At 45.9% G+C, this 23,913-nt stretch overlaps 2 protein-coding genes across 2 annotated transcripts; one reads left to right on the top strand and one right to left on the bottom strand.

Moving 5' to 3' along the window:
- Window positions 1-10,205: 10,205 nt before the first annotated feature.
- LOC131886565 (F-box/LRR-repeat protein 14-like) lies at window positions 10,206-17,527 on the bottom strand. Its single transcript, XM_059234931.1, has 4 exons — window positions 17,329-17,527; window positions 17,043-17,274; window positions 11,773-12,483; window positions 10,206-11,653 (listed from the first exon to the last, which is right to left on the bottom strand). Exons 3-4 carry the CDS (start codon window positions 12,337-12,339, stop codon window positions 10,571-10,573), a joined length of 1,650 nt encoding a protein of 549 aa, XP_059090914.1. The 5' UTR covers window positions 12,340-12,483; window positions 17,043-17,274; window positions 17,329-17,527; the 3' UTR covers window positions 10,206-10,570.
- On the top strand, window positions 17,518-19,576 carry LOC131886564 (F-box/LRR-repeat protein 14-like; the record flags this gene model as incomplete). Its single annotated transcript, XM_059234930.1, is given in 2 exon segments — window positions 17,518-18,245; window positions 18,472-19,576. Coding segments are annotated over 2 exon segments (1,656 nt in total). The 5' UTR covers window positions 17,518-17,675.
- Between the last annotated feature and the right edge of the window lie 4,337 nt (window positions 19,577-23,913).

The raw sequence follows: 23,913 nt of genomic DNA, 5'->3' as shown, positions 1-23,913 counted from the left end.
TTTGGTAGTGGGTACTACATCTGAAGTAGAGGCAGCTGTATTTGAAGAAAATGCGTAACATTTTTCGCCGGAAAGGTTTTCCATGTTCTTCGCGCGTCCCTCGTCGGTCGTAAATTAATGAAACATTGAATTGCTGAGTTAGTGGGTGGTTGGGTTGCTTGAACAAGATCCTGGGATACCATAATAGCGAGTATGTTGCACCGCCACTCCACTGACTTGAGAGTGGTTCGAGCCAAGGCCAAAATCTAACCATCCCTGTTTGAGCCAACTCAAAAGGATCCCTTTCAGTCGAATCATCAACCTCTTGGCATTGTTCGGGAACCTCCGGAGGAATCCGGGATCGACTCGTCTTGCAATGGCCGGTTGCACTCAGTTGTCGAATCTTTCTTCAAACAAGAGGTCCCAGGCATGAGAAAAATTCCAATTAATTTCCCCCTCTCGAGAATGTCACCATAAAAATCCCTTTCCCTAACGTGTTTTCGGTCCCAGATTTTTTTTGGTAACTTTGAAATGCCTCGCCCTCTGCCCTACCTTGTATTCAACCTTGCATCACGGGATGACGGCGTCATACTTAGGCCGCATCCTCGTCACGAAATGCACGGGCCGTCCACCTCGCCCAGGATAAATTCCAATGGCAAGCAAGAGCTGACGAGAATGATCGGAGTTCATGGGTTCATGTCGAGTGGCCAAGCTTTTTTTTCATTTTGCTGCAAGGTATGCACTCGACCGATAAGTAGTGACCCATCCATCCTCTGCTTGCCTTACTAGGTACATAGGAGTCGTCAGTGCGGGTGCCAGTACTACGTACGTGAACAGAGTTGAAGCTTTGAAGCTTGGAAAGAAGACGGCCGAGTAAGGGATTCTCCTTCTAACCATGGTCGGTCCTCGTCTTCTTCTAGTAGTTCTTTCACTGGATTTGCAGTTAGCTAGCCGGATTGGAGAAGGGACGACCAAATACTTTTTTCCTCTCTCTCTCTCTCTCTTTCTCATTCGATTCCATGCTTGTCGCCTCCAGGCATCGAAGATGGGGAGACTTACTCCGGCTGTCAGAGAAAGAACCTCGAAACAATGATGCCTCCAATGGTTGCTCGGGAGATCCCCACACACGTACATCAAGTCTCCAGCCCTTGGACATCAGGGACATTTCGGGTGGTACTTTCATCCATATCCGCCGCCTGTGAAACCGTGGGTGAAGTACGCGGCGAACAATATGATATTGTGTTGTTCCAATGTTTGCCTTTGATCCATTGTCCATGGTTTTCTGCCATCTCATTCCAGCAAAAATCAACAAGGTTGGCTCCAGTTCGGGAGAATCAAACCTATGGAGGAGACCTGATTTGAAGAGCACCTAGTACCTTTATCACAAAGGGTAGAGTCGTATTTTTCCGTAGAATTCTTCAGGAGAGCTTCATCACCGTGTCTGGACTGTATTGGGTTTGGTTGGTTGGTTGGTTGGTTGGTTGGTCGGTCGGATTTGCTGGCTTAGGGCGGTGGTGATGCTTCATCTATCCACTCCTCATTTTGGACACACATCACCTCTCCTTCTCCTCCTGTTCCTCCTCCTTCTCCTCCTCCTCCTCCTCGTCTTCTTCTTCTTCTTCTCATTCTTCTGGTGCTTCCTTTGAAAACTAGGCGGCCTAGAACAGTAGGGGCTTCACTCTATCATCAACAACAACAACAACGACGACAACGACTCGAGCAAGAGCATGAACTACGATGTAATCTTTTCTTTGGTGCACTGTGTGGCACATGCAATGTTCGATGGACGCTAGGGATGTCGAGCTGAGATGGTGATTGTACAAGTGGCAGCACTGACTGAAGCCCTCTCACATCCATAAATACTAATCCAGAGCGCCGAAAACCTGGAAGGGCCCCCTCGGCCATGAGTCTAGATGTCAGGCAACTTGAAGCAAGCAATACATGTACGGCTTTCGTCATTTTGTCCAGGGTTAGATCAAGCCCTTAGTATGAGAGCTATATTGGGTATCAAAGAAGCCATCCATCCATTCGGAGGTCCTTTGAGTATAAAATATACTGCTACATACATACTACTAGACTCACGCGGCTCCACAGACAGTAGAGCTTGGTAACCAGCAGACTTTACGGACATTGTGTGTTTCAGGGGGAAGAGGTTTGTTATTTATATCATATATGAGCACCAAATTTACAAATTTGCCAGAACCTCAAGGCACAGGTTCAAGCTTGAATTCTTGTCCTCACAATTGTACGTGCAAATCAGATTGAAAAGACACAGATTTACATGAACAGACGAGGTGTGAGCGTGTTGATTTGATTTGGGACATTGTGTGTTTGGTTTGTTTTGCGTACGCCCATGTATGACATTCGCCCTGAGGCTTGTCGATGGCTCTTCTCTGCCTCTTGCTCACCTTGTTCGCCAGGTTGGCGGCTGGCTTGCTTGCTGGTTTGCTTGGTTGAATGCTGGTTGCTGGTTGCATGTGCCCTGTGATCATGGACTCAAGACACCGACATTGCCTTCAGAAGAATCAACTTGCATGCCCCAAAGTTCCGTCCACTGTTGGGTATTCTAAGTGTAGTATGTACGTACGTAGTGTGCGTACGTACAGTGTGTGTATGTAGATTCATGCCCCTTCCTCCTCCTTGAGGAGCTTTGAAATCAAGCAGAAGTACAGGACGGTAGTAGAGGTATCCTCCTCCTTCTCCTCCTCCTCCTCCTCCTCCTCTTCTTCTTCTTCTTCTTCTTTTTTCCAGTCTCCTTCTCCATATGCCGCCATCCTCATCATCATCATCGTCATCACCGGTATCATGTACACAGAGCTGTGCAACAGAATGAAGAACACGTAACGAGACAATGTCAAGATAAAGGGGCTTGAATTCGGTGACAAGCCCAACGGCGACTCGGCACTGGCCTATCCTGTCTTTTCCAAATATATCTGGGGGTGAATGGTGCTACGCGACTGGTGGCATTGGTGAGGATGATGATACATAGGTCTGATATGAGAGGACTTTGTTTTATGGGGAGACTCCTATTGAAAAGGAAAAAAGGTATCCGTTCTGACAGCGAGCGGCAAAGCTGGTTTTGGAATGTTTGGGTCATGGAGGAATTCAGATGTGTCATTTGGCCATTCTCTCTAGCCTTCATTAAAAAACCCTTGAGCTACAGATCAGAGATCAGATTGCTCTGTTTTTTATGACGACATTCCTACGTGATAGTGGTGATTTTTGGGAGATCATTTGCGATCCTGACTGGCGTACGTACTACGAACAAGCAATCGTTCGGAACGGACAAGGTCTCGGAATTTTCGCAAATATAGGGTGAAAATCAAAAGCCAACCGGGCGAAAAGCCCAACACGCCCTGAATTGGGTTTTATGGGCATTTATTGTGACATGGGAAATAACGTTTCGTTTAATTCAAGTTAGTCCAAAGACTTGGCCGACTTTTAGCCTCACACGTCATGTGATGATCCAGTACAGAAATCGTTGATCCAAATCAAGTTTGTCAACCGTGGCGGACGAAGAACGTCAACTCTTGTCGGACTGGCTTTGCTTCAAATTTCAAATGCACCATTCCAAGGATCTTAATGAAGCATGAATGGTCAAGCTCGCGGATCGGATGGAAGCCACTAAGCCTTTGAATCAGGCTATTCAAGATGCCGCCTCAACTCTAAACTGAGAAAGTGCAAACTAAGCCAAACGAAGAGTCCGAGCCATTGATGCGGACTGATCGAAGCCGAATTTCTACCCCATTTTGACTACTGTTTCCGTGAGCTTCCAGGTAATCTATCACTACATTTTTCTGGGGAAGCCATTGGACTAGCGACTCGATTTAACTTCATGGAACTGTTAAAGGGCATTCATACAAAAAGTTAGTTGGACGTTTGTGAGCCTTGTTAGTTCAGTCAAGGTGAAAGATGACATGACTGGTCATGTCCCGGCAACTGATCTTCGTGGTCGCTTTGCAGTATCCTACACACTACACATAGCAGTCGTCGTGAACGTCGTCGTTGCTGTTGTTGATCCAGTAGTAGTAGTAGTAGTAGTAGTGGTAGTAGTAGCAGACGAAGTTGTAGTAGTAGAATAAGTAGTAGCCGTCGTAGCAGTCACCAACTTTGAAAGGCGTCGTTCTCACTTGACTGGCTTCACGGACCCACTCGTGGGAGATGATGATATTCAAATTCTCTCACTCTCTTTCCCTCTCTCGTTGTATAGCTGTTCTTGGAATATACTACAGTGTACTACCAGTATATGGTTTATCAGGGTATTGATGATATCCCTGCGGTGCGTGTGTAGGAGCACTCCGTGTTAAGTGAAACCTTCCAAGTCTCCCTGATTATCCCGTAGTCCCTATTCAAGCGAGAGCTTGTTCGTTTCGAGTGCTTACAAAAGGCCACCCTGTCACCGAATGTCAATCAAGACCCCCTGACATCTAGCCTTAATCCATAAGCTACCAAAGAAGTAAGGAAGAAAAACGTGCTACCACTTCTCAACTCCAACTTCACCTGAGGCTGTCAAGCCTTGAATTTCCAAGTTCTCTCTCGCTCGCTCCATTCAGCGCGGCCCTTTTGAAACAGAGCAACGCAAAAGATCCATCTTAATGTCTTGATACCTCTTCTCTTGATCCCTCATCCCTGATAGCGAAGTGGGGACAACTCGAAAAAATGCCACTTGAATATATGCAAATTCACTCGGAGTGAGGCCTTTTAGCGGGGGTAATGTACAATATGTACAGCCACACACACACAGACATACACATACGCACATGGAAGTTTGCCACTGAAGGACGAAAGAGAAAAAGAAGACGAAGAAGAAGCGGCAAATCGCTTTTCGGAGGCAAAATCGTGCCTTTTAAACGCCACTCAACTTACCGCTTTGAAACGTTCGTTGGAAGGGGGAAAAGGAGACTCATTTTTTTTCTTAACGCCCTTTTCGGAAGACAACGAGACAAAATAATATTCTTGTGGCAATGGCCGAGGTGTGGCATATGGAGGCTCGTTTCCAGCTAACTTGCCTACTGTTTTATCGCTTGTTAATGATGCTAACATGTCGTTTGAAGAAGAAAGAACAACATGAAGATGAGTCCACAACATAAGGTATTCTGCACGGCTACTTTACCCCTGGTTCATTTGAGTTCGGAGGGATTCCGATTAACAATCACTTTTAGCACAGTGAGGGCAGGATGGAAATGAGGTACCGGGTTTGGAGTTGAAACGGAGACAATTAGAAATAGTCAACTTGTGGTCAACTAATTGCCTAGAGGGCAACCTAACCGTAGCTAAGTGACCAATTATCCCAATGAAATCGTGCTAATGACACACGGGAAAATAAAATCCACTTATGTTTCGATGTGATGAGCGTAAAAAATTAGAGCTGGAGAGCTTGGAAAAATTGGTCCATAAAAACAACATACAGTCACACTTGGGAAATCAACAAGCTCGATTGATTGTAATGTTATCAAATCATCACTAGCACTGGAAGCTCACAGCCTCTTTTTAGGCCTGGTCCGCTAGCTCTTGGTTTACAATGTGAATAGTAACTTTTGCCAAAACTCCCTTTCTGGATGCTGAAAACAACAGGACTGAACCAGTTACTATTCAAAGCTTTATCAAATAGCATGACTATTGTTTTGAGTGATTGTATTAAAGTGTAAGCAACTGGGTCCTCATCAGAAAAAGACCAAATAATTGCAAGGTCGCGTTTGGTCTGGTATTCAATTCATTCGAAACTGTGTCTGAAGCAAAGGTTGAAAGTTGAGCCAACTTGTCACCCAATCTTGAAAGCCCTGAATAAGAAACCGTTCTCAAGGCTTGCCTTCAAGCTTCTCCTTGCTGGCTTTGGTGGCTGAGACATTCTACTACCACCATTACTACTTCAGGATGGTACAAGGGATGGGATGCGAGAAATCTTTTGTGTGCCCCCTTTCCTCCATCTTCTTTCGTTTTGGATGGACTTGGCGCTCAAAATTTTGAGTTGACAGAAATGCAACTAAATCCTAAAATGACATGACAGCAGCTTGGTCCATTGTGCCTCCTCCTTCCTTTGGAACATATTTTGGACGGGAAAGCCTCTCAACAAATGCCTTGAAACGTGTAATCTCCCTAAGACGAGATTTTACCACTTTACAGACTAATCCCTCCATCTTGTTACTAGTCAGGCATGAGCCACCGGCAACTCCAAAACTTGACAGACACTCACACACTCACACACACACGGAGAAGCCCACTGCCATAAATTGTCTCCAGGTCCCATTCCGGTTTCGACACCCCCCTCTCCATGCATAATTCATTGCCAAAGGGCGATTAAACATCCAAGCGAGTGCCAAATTTCTCGCCAATGTGTCTCATTCCCACGAATTGGGATGATATTTATGACAAGGCACTCCCAAGATGTGTTGCCAAAAAAGGGCTTGTCCCTGCCTTAACTTCGTATTCTTTCCAGTGTACGTTCGGCTTTTTTCAATTTCTTGCTCTCACAACGACTAGTCGAATGAGCAATGATTTTCAAAGTCCAAGACGTGTCACGTCTCGTACAAATGGTCACGTCGGGTCATTTTTCACTTTCCCAAGTTTTTTTCCAATGGAGAACTGAAAAAGAGGCTCGCCAATTCTTCTTACTTTTCGAATATGAATGTTTTGTGTTGTTTGAGACATGCTCGTTTCTGGCCCTCAGCTTGAGCCAACGGATGAGAGCAAAGAAGTGCATTGGGGCAGGAGCTCGACCAGGAGCGACGATTCTGCGATTTTTTTCGCCATACCATGCATTCTACTGAGAATACACGTACACTTGAGCTCTACGTGCCAAAAATTCCCGAGGCCTTCGAAAAAAAAAGATATTATTTTTGACATTTCCCGCCTTAGTGGGAACTTCTTGATGTGTTTTGATGAATCAGCCTCAGGTAGTATATTGCTTGCTTGCTTGCCACTCCAAAGAGCGTCGTCCCTCAATGGCATTGGCTGGGTCGACGTTACCACCAGTGTTGATGGTATTGAATGGATTTTCAATTCCCTTTGTTTCGAGCATGTCGGGGCTAGACAGTTTTCAGGAAAAAGGTGCCAGATATCGCGTGCTTCTTCATTCATTGGCGAGTGGGACAAGGCGAGAAACTTGAAGATTGATTCATCGAACATGGTCTCGAACCACATTAAGTGTAAGCAAAGGTGTTCTGGACTTCACCTGGAGGGAAAGTTTGCACATGTACAAGGTGATACGGAGTGAGAAGCTTTCCGCCTCCTTCCGCTCGAATCACATTTCTCACCTTGGATTTGCTTCCGGTGAGGGAATCTCACTTTAGATGCAGAGCTTGCATCCGTAAATTGGGGAATACCATCATTGGGGCTCTGGATAGGTTATGTCCGTTTATTTGCTTGTTAATCAAGCGTACTCAATTAATGGTTGACAATAGGCCAAAATCAAAAACCTCCAACTATTTGGTCAGATCATGTCTGAATACAGGTAAAGCAAAGACGCGGACGATGACACGGCTAACAATCAAAATGCCAGTAACATGAAATGTGAGGAAAGGTTAGGAATACCCAATCAAACGAGAGAAGGAAATTAAATAAAGTATTTCATTTGGCTTTCTTGAGAAAAATTGGTTGTTATTCAACACTCATTGGAGCTCTAAAAATTGTTTCGAAGGCAAGCTTGAATCTCGAAGAAAAATATGGTAACCAAGGGCGTTGGTTGCCAGAATTGGTCTCAAAATTTTTCACACATTTACACTAACCCGGTGCATTATTTATTTGGCTCTCATCCAAATGGTTATTTCAGCCCATCAGAAGTGTGTCGGCTTCTAATTTTTGGCATGCTTATTGTTTCACCCTAACTAAGTTTAACTTGAACACTTGACTAGGTCACAACTTTTCCATAAGTAGTTCAAAGCCCCTCACCATTATTTTAACTGTTCAAGAGGTCCTGATCCTGACTGAATTAAACGTATTCATTGTTTTTGAGGCTTAAGAATCGTTGAATGACCAAGAAGTCTGACGGACGATCTGAGCCCTTACCCATTTCCCCAATTGTATTCAGCGACATTCCACCAACCCCCCTGACATTACTTCACTCTAGATACTGGGGAAAGAGTCTGTTAATTGGATATTTCTGGTCAAAGACCATCTTGAATTTTCAGTCCACTGCATTGAAATGCGGCTCGCTCGAAAACGGCTCACCGCAACTTTTCGGGAGCCAACTCGCTAACCGCAAAAAGACAAGAAACAAGCAACGACGACCCTCCTCCTCCTCTTCTTCCTACATCCAAGAAACCCAATAGAGATCTACATGTAGAGCAAAGCTTCACATGGTCATTTAATAATAAAAAAAGATCTAAAGGACCAACCCTAGAATAGCAAATTAGAGACCAAAGCCCTATGGAAATAAAACAAGCCATTACTTGCCAAAGGACATCACCCATCGACAGTATTGTTCGGCGAATGCAGACCTCTAGTTGGTACACGAAGTATTCATGAGTTTCGGAGGTGGTGGTTTCTGTTGATGCCCCTGCTGTTTTTGCTGGTGCTGTTGTTGCTGTAGTTGTCGTCACCGTTGTGGTGCTTGCGGTAGCGGTGGTCGTGGTGCAAGATAGAGGACGACAGGGTTGCTCTTTGTCCTCGTCATGCTCTGGTGAGCACATACTGTACAACAATGTACTTGCGTCCTGTGCGTGCGTGCATGCGTGCGTGTGTGCGTGCGTATGTGTCTATGTGTATGTAAGTCCTGGATTGGTTCTGAAATGCAGAGATGCTTCGTTCGTCTTATGTGGGTACAACACTGTGCGAACGGAAAACAAGCACGCACGAATCGTGTGGGCCAAGTGCGATCTGAAAGACCTGATTTTGACGATTTTTTCCCGTCTTTCCCGCGGATGGACCTCGCCCATTGGGATTTTGAGTCTTGCATGTCAGAAACAACTCATTTGAGGAGATACCAGAATCTTATCTTGAGCTCTGGACAAGGCGAGAGACACGAACTGAAAAGAAACAAGACGGACGAGACAGAGGAGACACCCCGGTCGACGGGCGGGATAATAATGTAGGATGTACAGTATGTAGTTCTCCTCCTGAAATCCTTCGTAGTGTTTGCTTGCTCTAGCACAACAAGTCGAGCTTGCGACAAAACCCACTCACTACAATGAGAGCGTGTCAACTCTCGAGTGGAAAAAGATAGATCTGCTCAAGCACGAATTTTCAGATATCAGGAGCGAATATCGATCATTATTCACTGTTACACTCCTCATGTTTGCAACGGGGTGCCTCCTGGCCAATGCACATATACAGGGTGTGTGCGATGGTGCGTGCGTCTGCGTCTTTCTAGGCAAAGGGGGGGGGGAGGTTATCCCCGGAATAAACCAGTCTGAACAATGTGTTCGATTAGGAACATGCCAATACCTGAATCCGACTTGGCCGTGGAAGATTCTTCAGCTCCCTCTTCTTGGTCGTCATCCTCATTGCTCCTGATCTCCTCCATAGCATTAAACTCATTCTTGTGGTCTTTTTGTCGAAGGAACCTAGCATACCTCTCGGCGCAAGAGTCATTGTAAAGAACGAGCAGAAGAAAAAAAAGATCCATTTTTGTTGGTTAACCGCAAACCTCGCTATATTTTTTCTTCTTCTTCTTCTAGCATTCGATCTGGACGACGCAGAGCTTGTTCGAGACTTGTTTGACGACGTGCTGCCACAAGAAAAGGCTCTGAAGCCACCATTACGGCGAGTACTATCAAGACTTTGAAGTACCACATACCATACATCAGTTCGACTACGATCCCCAAAAGACTGTTTTCCGAGACATCAGAGAACATTGTTCAAGTTGCAAGTAGATACCGAGTCAGGGAAGGAATCTTTGAACTTGGACGACCACATTCTTGAGTCCACTCACCATGGACGGGTGGAGGATGACGGTGGATAAAATGTCTCTTCTTAGAAGCCATGGAATGTAATGGTCAGATAGATCGAAGAGTCGCCAAAGATGCGAAAAGATGATACAGTGCGATTCGGCAAAATGACTAGATTCAATGAAATATTCCGCCGGAAAAAGTTGTCAGACAAGGGTAGCAATTTCGGCTTGTCAAACTCGTATGCCAACTTGAAGATCGTCAAGTTTCCTCGGCGCCGATCATCCTTGGGATGAGATAAAGAAGATCGTTTCCCCTGAATCCCATTCAGCAAAAGGCTTGAGGCTTGCATGTAATGAAACGCAAACAGAGAGAGAGAGACAGACAGACAGACAGACAGAGTTCGAATTGGAATAGTTCATGTCTTTATTAGGATAATATATCGAGAACAGAAAACTTCAAGACAAAGTGTGTATGGGTGTGTGGGTGTGTGAGTGAGGAAACAAATGACAGTTTCTCATTGGGAAAAAACACGAAATCCTCTTTCTTTTGTCTTGCATCATCACAGTCTGAGATCATGAAGTTTGCAACATCAAAACAATCAAAGGAGAACATAATTGCCAAGCGAGGACCTCGTCCACATCCAGATAGAGAGAGAGAGAACGAGTGAGTGAGTCGAAGAGTGAGTCGGAGAGTGAGTCCTCTCAAGATGAAAGGATCAAACGGCATCCAAGTTCTCTGCGCCTTTACCCTTCGCTGAGCTCAGTTTAAAGCTCCAAGTTGAGTCGCGTCATTTTTGGCATTTTCCTAATTTTGTCTACCGAGGTATTGGTCACCTTCGGACAACCGTAGAGATCAAGGGAGCGCAGGCTCTTCATGTTTTCTGTCACGTGAACAAGGCCCTCATCCGTGAGGGACACACATTGGCCAATGTTCAAATCCTCCAGACTTTTCAACGCTTCGGAGAGCCTCTTGAGTCCGGAATCACTGATTGTACACGTGGTCATGGAAAGCGATTGCAGTCCCGTCATGCCCACCGCGATGTGCTTCATGGCGGCATCGGTCACGTTGGTGCAGAAGGACACATCCAAGCACTTGAGAGCCTGGGCGTCCTCGGCGAGAAACCCAATGCCAATATCTGACACGTTATCACAAGAGCGTAGGTTCAAGCCTTCAAGTGAGGAGAGGCGGGACAAGGATTTCAAACCAGTGTCCGTCACACTGACACAAAAGCTCAAGTTGATCCTTTGAACTCGAGCCAAGCCCTCCGCAATGTGGCGGAGGGATTCGTCTGTTAACTTCTGACAATCTTGGAGGATTATCTCCTCCAAGTTGCTGGATGCTTGGCAGGCTTCATCATCAATACCCGCCAAATGACCAATGCCTATGTCGGAGATGAGCCGACAAGATCTTAGGTTCAACTTACGAATGCGACGGAGTCCCCAAGAAATGAGGAGAAGACCGGTATTGGTGATCTTGGCACAACCCCCGAGATCTAGTACTTCCAAGTTCTTGCAATGAGTCGCAATCCGTCCGATGCTGTTGTCGCTGATCTCTTTGCACAGGCTGAGGTTGAGCGCCTTGAGACATGGCACATCTTTGTTAAAGGCCCCGTCCAGGGCAGTGTCCGTCAGATTGTAACAGCCCGACAGATTTAAGCTCTCCAGATTTGGGATCCCATTGATCAATTCTCGCAGGGATTTCCGGAGACTTAGCACTTGGACACGAGTAATTCCTCTTTGCACTAAACTAGGATAAAGGTATGGATTGGCTTTCCCGATATGGATTCTGGCCTCCACTTTCCTCCAAACGGATTTCCTATACACGGCATCCCGCCATGTCTTGCATACCTACAAAATCAAGAAAGCAACCGGTGTCAGGTCGACATGTACCATGTAACAGCTAGTAATCCTGCAATCCTGAATGGATCCCTCCATGAGTGGGATTCATTTGCGGTGACTTGACTTACCCGTGCGCAACGACCTTTGGTCTTGACATCCACGTATTGGAAGATATTGGAGAGAATCTCTGGGAACAGGTTGCCAATAGTGGTCCCCTTGGGGAGTTCCGCCTCCTGGCATTTCTTGTTGTGCGCCCAATCCTTGGCGTTTTCCCCGCGCCGAGGGTCCACCGAAATGGCCTCGCCGTGTTTGCGCTTCAAAGCACCGCCCCGACTCAGCTCATTGGGGCACTCCCCGAGCACCGATGACCCACGTCTCCGTCCGTGGAGGAGCAGTGACCCGTGGTCAGAAGTGTCATTGTAGGGCTTGAACGTGACCTGACCTCGGCGCTTTAACCGCGTGACCTCTGAAGCACTATTGCTGGCACTAAGATGAGCGGAGCTCGAACCAGTCGCACCAATGTCCAGTTTGCGTCGTTTGGCTTTGGGCTGTTCAAAGTCCATGGGCAAAAGATGTTGTTGGTAGTAGTTGGTGAAACCGTACCAACTGCATACCACAGTGGTCATGTCCAAGCCCAGGAGATGTGGCCATGCCATGGGCAACACGCCACTGGTTCCGGACAAGTCTGCTAACATATCTGAATGTATCTTTCTGTTAGGTTTAAACACGTGAATGTTGAAAATTGGGATCACAAAGTTTCACGCACAAGTCGCAACAACTCCCGGTCACATTTTGTTCATTTTCTGCCGCTTGTTCTCTTGCGGAGGGACTCGGCGCAACTGAAAAAAATTTGTAACATGCATGCTGATATCGCAAACGGTGGCTTGCTTGCCTCTTCCCCGTCATCTCTGTCTAGCATGACTTGAGAGTACGTGAGGAAGACTTTGCGGTGTGGACTTGGGTCCGTAGACTCCGTTCCATCCAACGTGACGCTCTCATTTTGAACATAAATCTGGCGACGTTCAACGCTGCTTCCAATATGGAGCAAATGATTTGGTAGTTTATCATTTAACTTTACGAAAAATCAGATATCGTTCGCCTTGCGTCCATGCCAAACGACAAGTCAGTGAGTAATCAGAACGTCACGTAAGAGAATTAGTTCTAGCGCCTTGGCACAATGAAGTACATTTTCGAGGAATCCCGCCACCCTGGGTATGCCTTGGATGGTCCAGAAGAACAAGAAGGAGGAAGACCGACTTCCTCTGGACGGCTCCAACCGCGTTGAAACAGCGGGAGGCTTGTGTATGTGCAAAGAGGAGGAGAAGAAGGCGAAGAACGAACGAGTAGGGGGAGACAAGAAGACCAGTGTGGAGCCACCCGTCCCTCCACAGAGTCCACAGAGTCTACAGAGTCCGCTCTGTGGTGGAGTGTGATAGTCGAGGTGGTGGTGGCGGTGGTGGTACATCGTAGGGAGTCCGACAGAGGAGTAGTGGGTCTCCTACGTCGACTACTACTTCCCTACGTACTCCACGGACAGGGGGTACTCGCACAGAGTGTGTATGTACATGGGTGAGAGATGGCTCGTGATCTGGCACTGGGAAACACCAGGGAGGAACGCGAGACTTTGGCGATCCAGAAAAATCATAAAACAGCATTATGCTACTTCTACTACTGCCACAACAATCACCCCTGCAATATATAGAATTTAAGAAAAAAAGTCCAACTCTTTCTTTCGTTCGCATCTTTTCGCTCGCATTTTGAAGAAAAAGGTCTTTGTGAGTTTTCCAGAATTTGCCTCAGCGCTTCTTGGTTCCACGCATTCTGCTCGTTCGATCGAGAGATTCTCTGGATGTTACTACTCATGTTGGCCAAAAGGACCAACAACCGTGTGGTGTGGCAACCAACGGTGATCTCAGAGCAATGGGAGAAGGGATCTGCTGGCTGGTACTGATTCGGGCATGAAGAACTCCTGAACTTGTCAGAATCGAAAAGAAAAAACAACCAAACCAGCGACGACGAGAAAAAGGAACGAACCAACGAGACGGAGAAAGAAAGAGAGAGAGAGAGAGAATCGAGGGAACTTTGGAATTTTGGGAGTATGAACCAACCTAACGAAGACGAGGACCTCGATGAGGAGAGAGGCGGTCTAGGAGGAGAAATAGCACTGCAATATTGATGAATGAGGCCAGTTTTAAGTTCAGTACACATTGAGGGATCGACAAGGACCTCCAGATAATGTTTGTGTGAGTGGGTCTGTAGTACAAAGGGAACGGACCGTCGTTCCAAGCATTCATTATGGAGAGGCAAGGAAACAAATATGATGTTTCGAGGGAAGAAGTTTTCATTTCTTGGCAAACAAGAAAATAAGTTCATTGCCTTGATAAGTCTCTCAATATCGGATCCAAGAGGAGAGACAGAGTGAGAGCGAGGGTCCAGGGAGATAAAGTCATATATTCTCCAATATTCATTCCACTCCACTCTTAAGCCAACTTCGTCAGGTCAAGCACAACATTTCTTTCTCCAATACTTATTTCAATACCAACAGTCCTATCAGGATTTGATGACACGCCAGAAAATGTGGGCTGGATCATCAGAGCTCAACATCGTCATTCTCCAGGTTAATGGTAACGTCTCAAATATTGATTCAGAGCTTCGGCTTAAAATGGACACACCAGGAAAAGCGAGCGAAGGAACGAACAACTCTCCACGGTAGAGTGTCCATCCACGGATCCTGTGACAGAACAGATGACACAGTATGGACGCTCAGACTAGGCGGTTCTCAAGGCTCATCCTGTACCAATTGCAACGTGTAGAGAACGAGTGTTTCACAACTGATATCCGAAACCTCGAAGAAACGAGTGGGACCAGCTACTCGCTCCATCATCGATAGCAACAGCAACAGCACCAACACCAATGGCATTCACACATAAGTGAAAGAGCCGATCCTGGATAAAATGAAATAATTTTCCGAGGTGACTCTTGCGCACATTGAACGTCCATCCCTAGCATTTCCGATAGTCTCTTTTTAATCATTGACAGTAGTTCAAGGGCTTGATATTCATGTTCCATATTCCATTGGGCCATTGAGCTTAAGATGTGTCTCGACCACCATCTGCGAAATGGCTAAAGTGTCCAATCTTACATGGAACGGTGTGATCGGTGGAAGTTCAGATCTCTCCCTGTTTTCTCTTGGGTGGATCGAGGCCAAAGGGGAAAATGAAAAAGTAGAAGGCAAAACAAGAGAGACCAGGAGGAAGAAGAGAGACCGAAAGAAGGGGGAGAAAATAAACTTGAAGGAGAGAAAGAGCGACCGAGAGACACAGAAAGAAAGGGAGGAGAGGCCAGAAAAGAGGGGAAGGAACGGAGAGGAACGAAGAGGAACGACCAGAGAGGTTCCGTTCCCCTCCAGTTCCAAAATTTATACTGACAAATTTTGATGGGAATGAATCATTTGCCTAGACCTCACTTTCATCATATCGGGTAACATGGACCCCCTCTTGGCGAAGGAAGAGAGACGCAGAAGACTTCTGAGGCATACACTTGTAACAAAAAGTCATTCCTCAAGTCACAAACGCAGAGCATGGTCAAATCCTTTCCGACATGTGATCGCATGAGAATGAATCTGGTTGACAAACCCCATCGACCAAAGCATCGAGTTCCAAGCCAGCTCGATCTTGCCATGAGCATTGCTCACCGAGGCATGGTTTCAAATTTAAAACCACTGCAAAAAGAGCTCTCAACTCAAGACAATCGATTTGAAACTGGAAATACCACTGAGGGACCGAAGTCGGTATGAAATTGTTCAAGGTAGGTTTCTCGCTGGAAAAGAACATCTATTGAAACTTCAACCTAATGATCAAGCTCAAGTTCACTATATATGAGCATTTCATTGTATTCCGACTCCACAGTGACGATCATTCTGGGAATTTATTTTCCAAATACCTGCATGACACTTTGAAGTGTCTCGGGTTTCATTCTGTATCTGAATGTCCAGTCTTGGCTGTCTCGACAACCACCTTCACATGTCCACTCTCGCTTCCACTTGCTTAGTTTCAATTCCAACTCAAGAACCACGGACAACTTCCCGACCAACGAAAGCTCCATTGGGAAAAAAAGTAGGGCGATACTTTTTTTTTTGGGGGGGGGGGGAGCCTCACTGTCACAGAAACATAGTTTTGAAGGGAAGAATGGTCAATTCATGGTCAATGTGAGTTTATTTTAAGACATAGAACATGATGATGCGTTTGGTCGGGATCACGTACGTCAAGTCCAAATGCATGAGGTTGGAATGTAGGGGCACATTTTGACTTGATCAGATGAGATGGGGGGGGGGCCTTCGTCGTAGTCGTAGGTGCGCTGCGGTGGGAGTTCTACTAGTGGTGGTGGTTGTGTTTATATTCCTTAGACTCTCACAAGACCACTTCCACATGCGAGATTTTCCGTCGCGATTGGTTATCTGAGCTCTAGACAAGAGTAGGCTCGGAATTTGTTTAAAAACGAGGAACTACTAGAGCACAAACGCCCCCTTAGGCCTCAAGATCACACTCAGGTTGATTCTACACATACCATCTTAAGGCTATGCTCGTCTATCTGATGATTTAAGGACTGATTGACATCCTTCCTGTGTCTGATGCAGGTGTCCCTTTCTTTCAATGTGGGACCCTAGAGAACTTGAACACTCTTCCTCTTTGATACGATGTACATCACTGTACAATTGCACGCACCTGATTTATCTACGGCAATTTCAATGTTATATGAACGAAGCCCCATGTGGTCGATGTATTGAAGGTTCAAATGAAAGATGCCCATTTGGGATCGTTGAGAGCGTTGAGAGGAAGGCCGGAAAATTCAAATCGTGGTAGGAGGCATTTTCACTACCTCACCTAGCAAGAGTGTGAGTGCTCTTTGGCCGTGTAAATTGTTGAAACTAACTTGAGATGCAAAAAAGACAAGAAGCCAAAAGCCACCTCGAATCATGCTATTATGGACACCTTTGCAAAAAGTTTGTGTGTTTTTTCGTCAAGCCACAAAAGGCATGCAAAATTTGACAATCTTCATGGAAATCTGAGCCGAGCCACTTGTTCTTCTGCTTGAAAAATAAGGCATGGCTCAAAGAGGCAGGAGCCATGAGGTACCCGTCTTCTGCCAATGTGCAATATGTAGTTTTTGCAAAATCAACCGTGTTCTCATGTCTGACCAAGGAATCATGTATTTTTGGCGGATGATTTTCAATCCCCAGGGAATTCAAAGCAACCATCTACATTTCCTCTCTCTCCTGCTTTACGCTCTCCTCGATCGACCCCCTCCTTCGTCTCCGTAAGTCCCGTTTGTCTTGTCCGTTTTCTTCTGGACTCAGGGAATGGAGTGAGGACCGATGGTGGACTTGAATGGTATTCACCTTCTTCACTTCTTCTCCTCCTTTCACCTTAGGAAAACTCCAGGAAGACCTCATGGCCAATGTCCAGCCAATGTCCAGTGTTGGAAAGAGTAGTAGGAGACTCGGTGATCATCCTGGCCCTGTCATCTGGTACCGAGCTTCATCGGCGTTGGGAGATGGCCCCGATTCTCGGCGACGATGAAGATCTACGGCTCCACCACCTCGAATGCCACGACCAACACTCGGTCTCACCCTAGGCGATAGCTGTGGGATATCATGAAGGAGAGAATATGCGATATTCTTTTACCTCGAGGACGTGGGACGTGGCTAGTAGAGACGCGCGATGGCTTCTTCTTCTTCTTCTTGTTCCTACTCCTCCTCCGCCTCCTTCTCTTCTTCTTCTTCTTCTTGTTCGTTGTCCTCCTCCAGGTCTTCTTCGTTCACCCACTCCCGAGTCCGCGCCCTCAATGCTCAGTGAGCGTCTTGGAGAGTCTGAGCCCGAGCGTTCTTCTTCGTGCACATTCTCGTTCTTGCGCCGAGGCAGCGGCATTGGGTCAGTGATGTTTGCTCCAACCGTCAGTTGAAGTGTTGCACGAGATCCCAACGGATCCTTTTTTCCGTGTCCCGTCTCTGTCCTGAATTTTAATCAAGACGATGGAGAGCACATCACCCAAAGTGAGTCCTTCGAAGAAACGAAAGCTAGAATTGAACGACTTCCAAGGGCCGGTCATCAGTGAAAACGACCAAGTTATGGTGAACTACATTCAGTGGAACGTGTACGCCAACGCCATGATGGCACTCCAACAGCATTCATTGGAGGTGGAACCGACACGTGTCAAACGTCAAAGAATGGACCTCGTACCTGCGCCACAGACCTCGTCAATGACGCAAATCACGAGTGGGTCCGGATCGGCGGCGGGGCCCAAATCCGGTCAGATCACGTTTAGGCCCCATGCCGACCATGCCTCCGAACAGGCCTCCAAAGGCGAGCTGGAGTCTGTACTCTCGAGGAACCTCCGTTCCAGGAAGCGGAATTCCGTCGACCAACAATTGGCTAGTCCGGAGGAGAGCCTAAATGCTATCGAGGACAAGTCAAGTCCGGGCAGTCCCAACCCTCTGGATGACGAGACTGCGGGGCAAACCCAAATTCATCATCTCTTTCCAGAGATCATGCTCCAAATATTCAAGCATTTGGACGTCTCGTCGAGAGGCAGTGCTTCCAAGGTAAGGACCCTATGTGCTAGGATGGTGCTGCCAATTCATTTATTTTAAAACCGATCTGCCGGAACATACAGTATCCTCTCTTGCGCTTTCCCTGACCACAAATGATGGCTCGTTCAGATCGTCGTCATCTGTGGGTGTTGGTCATTTGGGTTCAAATTTGAATCGGCCAATGTCTCGTCTTCTTGTAATTGTTCTAATGCAGGCTCTCCGTTCTCTTTTTTCCCAGGTTTGTCGTAGATGGAGGGTATTTGGAAATGATCGATCGATCTGGAAGGGTACCTTACCCAAAATTCACCTGAAGCGATACAATGCCTCCACTGTTTCATCTCTGTCGAAACGAGGGCTCACTGACGTCCAAGTCTACAGCTTAAAAAGAAATCTCAAAGACCTTTTCAACGGGATGCCTCACATGACCAGTCTCAACCTGTCTGGTTGCTACAATTTATTGGACGTCACGGTTGAGGCGGCCTTGAAGAAGGATGTGCCTTACCTCAAGTCGTTGAACCTCAGCAACTGCAAGGAGATCACGGACAAATCAGTGACAATGATCTCACAGCATTGTATTCAACTACAAGAGCTCAACTTGGCCGGATGCTCCAAAGTCTCAAACATGGGTCTGCTCATCATCGCCTGGTCTCTCAAGAACATTCGTCGCCTGAATGTCCGCTCGTGCCGAGCCATATCCGACTACGGCGTCCAATATCTTACCGGTGCTCACGACAAAACACGCAACAACTACGCCCAAGAGCTGGAGGAGCTCACTCTCCAAGACTGCCAGCGGGTCACGGACGATGCCCTGAGAAGTATTTCCAAAGGCCTTCCCAAATTGAAGAGTATCAATCTCTCCTTTTGTCCGAGTGTCACCGATACGGGTCTGAAGTCGTTTGCTGGTATGACTTGCTTGGAGACGATGATCCTTCGCTCTTGTGATAACATCACTGATATTGGACTGGCCTACTTGACCGAGCATGGCCTCAACGTACGCCACATGGACGTGTCATTCTGTCCGAACGTGACCGACGTTGGCCTTCGCAACATTGCTTTGGGCATGACCAAGTTGACCCAACTCAACCTTTCGAATTGTCCCATCACGGACCGAGGCGTCCTGAAGCTAATCGAGAACGTCAAAGGCCTGAGACAATTGTTGCTGGGTCAATGCAAGGATCTCTCGGACAAGTCCATAAAGGAGGTGATCGAGCACCTGAACGACTTGGAAAGTATAGATCTCTACGGCTGTGCCAAAGTCTCTTCAAATCTCATCGAGCAGCTAGCAAAAAAGCCAAAGATGAAATCGCTCAAGACCACCCTCTAGGGTTGCCGTTGTTGCAGTTGTTCCAGTTGCTACAGTTGCTGCAGTTGCTGCCTTTCTTCTCTCGAGTATTCACACGACAACGCATTAGCTCCAATTGAAAAACCTTAGTTCCTGTGTCATCAGCAGCGATTCAGTTCTGAAAATTGTCATTCTTCTTCAAGTTCCTCACGTATGACTCGCATCATGTTTTATCCCGTCATTAGCTAATTTAAAGACATATTGGCCTTCGCATTGTTCTTATGTGCCATTTAGGATGTACCTTCATGTGAAGTTCACCCACCCACCCCCTTATCTCGAACTGTGCAATTTACTCGCAGGCTTTGACCTCTTGTTTACCCTGACTAAACACATCAAATTCATGCAGCTGAGAATCCAGACTTTTATCTTAGATTCATTCTGATATCAACGAGTATACCAATGTCGCTGTCTTAAGGAAATATGAATAAAAGCAAAGAAATCGCGAAATCCGTCTCCAGTAATTAAGTCATTAGAACACATTATATCAACACGTTAAATGCCCTAACGACTTGCTAATGACTGCAAATCTCCTCAAGTGGAATAAACTGAAATTTTAACGCGTGCCTTACTTTCGCGGAGACCATCTCTTACGCTAATACTGTTGCACGTAATGCACCGGCGCATTCGTTTGGCAAAAAGGGCCCGGCGCTGGAATAAAAGAAATGATTTCAATTAAATTGCGTGAATGTTGAATGCAATTCTTCAGTTGAACAAAACAGATCCTCTTCCCCCAAAAGATCTGGCCCTGAGATATCACACATATGTGCACAAAGATAAGTAACAATCTCGGTGGCGCACGGTGGGCAAATATTATGTGCATTCAAAATTCGACACCCCTCATATCCAGGCAGAAAATGCGGAGCAGACGAGACAAACATTTTAGGCAACTCACTTAGACAATTGGATGTACATGTACCTTTAGCCTGCATTCTTCATCAGGAGATGCAATCCCCTGAAATACGATTACAAGGGTTCCTTCACGCCAATTATTCCACCGTCCATGAGATTGCAACGACAGATTCGATAGTTAAGTCCCTCATTCGACCAAACAGGATTGGTTTTAGTTAGAAGAAGGCCTAGGTCGGGTTGACATGATTGGTTCTCTCATGAAGCAAAACAACGTAGGAGAAGAAGAAAAAAATATTTATCACAACTTAACTTGGAAGGTGAGAATGCCCCTAAAGAAACCCAGGAATGTAGGTGGCTACTTCTTCACAGACACGCCCTACTTTGGAATAGTCCCACGACTCTTCAGGTGAACATCCAGGTGTCATGATTCGCTGAGAATTGAGTCTTTGAAAAAAGAATCGCCATCCACTCTAAGGATGTTTCTTTTAAACAAGGTATTTGAACACACTGTATGTAGTTGAGATCAAAGTGAAAAAGGGGCTGGGAACACCTTGACGACTTCTCTGTCACTTATCTAAACTCTTTTATAATGATCCAATCTTGACATTCTATCTCAAGAGGAGGTGTCAACTCGGCATTCACTATTCAATCTTTAAATGGTTTGCGATTGACCCACGAAAACCTGTTTTTCCTCGTTTTTGCTCGAATGCAACCTTCGAAATCAAAGCAGAGCAGTTGGATCGAGGTCTCTTTCAACCAACTCCTTCATACCATCCATCGCAAGAGTTTCATTCAAGAATTGATGAATGATCCTTGGGAGTGATAAGAATCAGAAATACTACAAGGCAGTCAAATGTGGGATTGGAATTGCAAAAACTACCATTTGTGTCTCCTTAACGAAAGGAAATCGTTAATAACTCCTGGAACAGATTCAATGTCAAACCCCTTAGGTAATGTACGTACAATAAAATATTTCACATTGTACCTATGAGAGTTACAACCTCAGCTACCTGGATTAAAAGCTGCATTGCCAATGTCAGAGAACATCTCCGATTTGGAAAGGTAAACCTCTCACCCAAAGACTGATTTACGTTTGCATGGTCAGTACAACAACCGTTATGTGGCTCCATGTACGTGCCTCCGTGTTGCACAAGCCAACATTTTGTCGCTCGACCGGATGAGCGAGACAAATCTCCATTTTAAACCCCCGGCTGAACCTAAATAATAATGTTAAGCCAGGAACCACGTGACTTCCTTGGTTTGCAACGGCGAACATACTCGGATGGAGGCCAACCAACAACCCCAAGGTTTTTGCTTCTTGGCTGGGTTTGACAATGCACTTCAGCACTCGTACATCGGAGTATTGCTTTTATTGTTATTAGTGTGTTTTGGTTCGAGGACGTGAGGCTCTATGAAAGACTAGACAAAGGAAGAAGCACAAGAGGTTTTTGAGAAGGCACGGTATAAAATTTGGTGTTGCTCGAGCGGAAAAGATTTCAAATCAAATCCAACCGAGTGCGTCCGACTGATATTCGCCCCGTTTAACGGGTCATAAAATCTGCACCTGATCTCTCGGATGGGCAATTTCCCAAAATCAAATCGTTGGCTCTTTTTTTCGTTCTTCACTAAACGCAAACCTGTCGGAGGGCAGTGGGGAACGAACACCTGCTCCGGAGAGCACGTAACGGTTCACACGCTCGTATTGTCCAATGGCATCAGTTTCACCGTCTTCACGTCTTGCGCCGCACTCCTGAAGCTGATGGTCCAATCCTGATTGAATGGGGCGCGTAACGCTGGACAATGATGGAACATGATAGAGTTCATACCAACTTGAGAGTAATGTCCAGCCATATTGACTTTGGTGCCAATATCCACTGGACACATATGTGTCGTCTAATGTTGTGCCATATGGTGGAACAAGCTCAAGATTGATCCCCTCGTCTTCTAGGAAAAAGAGAAAGAGCAAGTAGGGAAGTGTGCGTGGGACCAATCTTTAGGAGTGACAGCCAGTCCTTCATGTTAGTTTTGGGTGTTCCAAACTCAAGTTTAGGGGTTCCTTGGACCATCCCAGGAAGCACCTTGATCAGGGCAACTTATTTGCCTTAAATTGAACGTCATTCTCGCAGTCATGCAAATGCCCCAAATTGAACCATATTAAACTAGAAATGGCTCCTCGTGAGTGAGGCAAATTGGTCTCGGTCTGTCGTCCGTTGGGGCCAACAGATGTGGCATCGCCAAAATTAGAACCCAAAGACGGCTTCGAAGGGGAACACGAGTTCCCCTCTCACTCTAGTTCGCCACGTGAAGGTCTCAAAGAAAGGCCAAGTACGCACCGGATGACGGCAATGATGACGAAAAATAGTTTTTATAGCTCACTTTGATATCTTTATTGGCCGGAGTAAAACTTGGAACACCCAACGGTCTTGTTAAGGAGTAAAAGTTTTGGTGAAAAAAAAATCTATGGCAAGAAATGGCCTTTGTCTAATCCAAGAGCAACTTAGCAACGAAACAATTTGTTCCTGGCTTTCGATGACATTTCGTACGTTCATAAAAAGATATTCCCACATTGATCCATGTTATTGAAGTGTCCCTTTAACTTATGGTTACCAAGATCTTAAAGTGGACCCTATTGGGATCAAAGCGGTCGCCCACCGACCTTATGGTTCTAATCTTATAGCGCATAAAACATTGATCTCGAGCGTTCTCTTTAATATTCATCAGCACTTTCTTTATTATTTTCATGTGCGTTGGGAAGGAATGTGAGGGGGAAACACTACTCATTTATTGATTACAATCGAACCTTAAATCTTAACTCGACCTTATCGTACAAAGACAATAACCAAAATGTCCCACTGATTACCTAACAAACAACGAGTGTGGGGTTGGTGGTTGAAAGCTAGAGGCCACTTTGTTCCTCATATTTTCGAGCTCGCATGATCCTTTTTGATCCAGAGAGGGAATTACTTGCCCCACGGTAATTGTCGTGAATTGATCAAATTAAAGGGCAGCCATAATTACTGCCATGTTGTCCTAAATGCTGGTTGGCCCTTGAAAGATCCCCCGATTTCATGCAACAACAGAGTGGTGGTCCAACCATTCCGTCCTCTGTATGAATAATTGACCCATTTCATTAGTAGGCTCCAATTTCGACGGTCTTTAGTCCTTGAACATGAAAGAGGCCAAACCAATTGCTTGTCGTGGTTGTTCCTCCTTTCTGTGGTGCATTTGACGATGATGATGTCGTCCATAACTGGTTGGTCAGTCAAAGAGTAAATTGATTGCACAGGCTTATAGCTAGTACTGCACTACAAGCGTAGTACTATGCCCAATGCTCGATCTGAATGAATGCACGGATCAAAACAATGAGCTCGCATTTTTCTCGAACATTTTTGGCAGACTTGCAAAGCACTCAAGTTCATGCGGAAGAATGGCAAAATTGCGAGAAATTCCTGAGCAGAAAGATTTATGCTTGAGCTGATTTTTTGCAGA

The sequence above is a fragment of the Tigriopus californicus genome, chromosome 9 (assembly GCF_007210705.1).
Source record: "Tigriopus californicus strain San Diego chromosome 9, Tcal_SD_v2.1, whole genome shotgun sequence".
In the NCBI taxonomy this organism is placed as follows: Eukaryota; Metazoa; Arthropoda; class Copepoda; order Harpacticoida; family Harpacticidae; genus Tigriopus; species Tigriopus californicus.
Note: the sequence above shows the minus strand (reverse complement) of the source record. Positions and strands in the feature narration are given on the sequence as shown.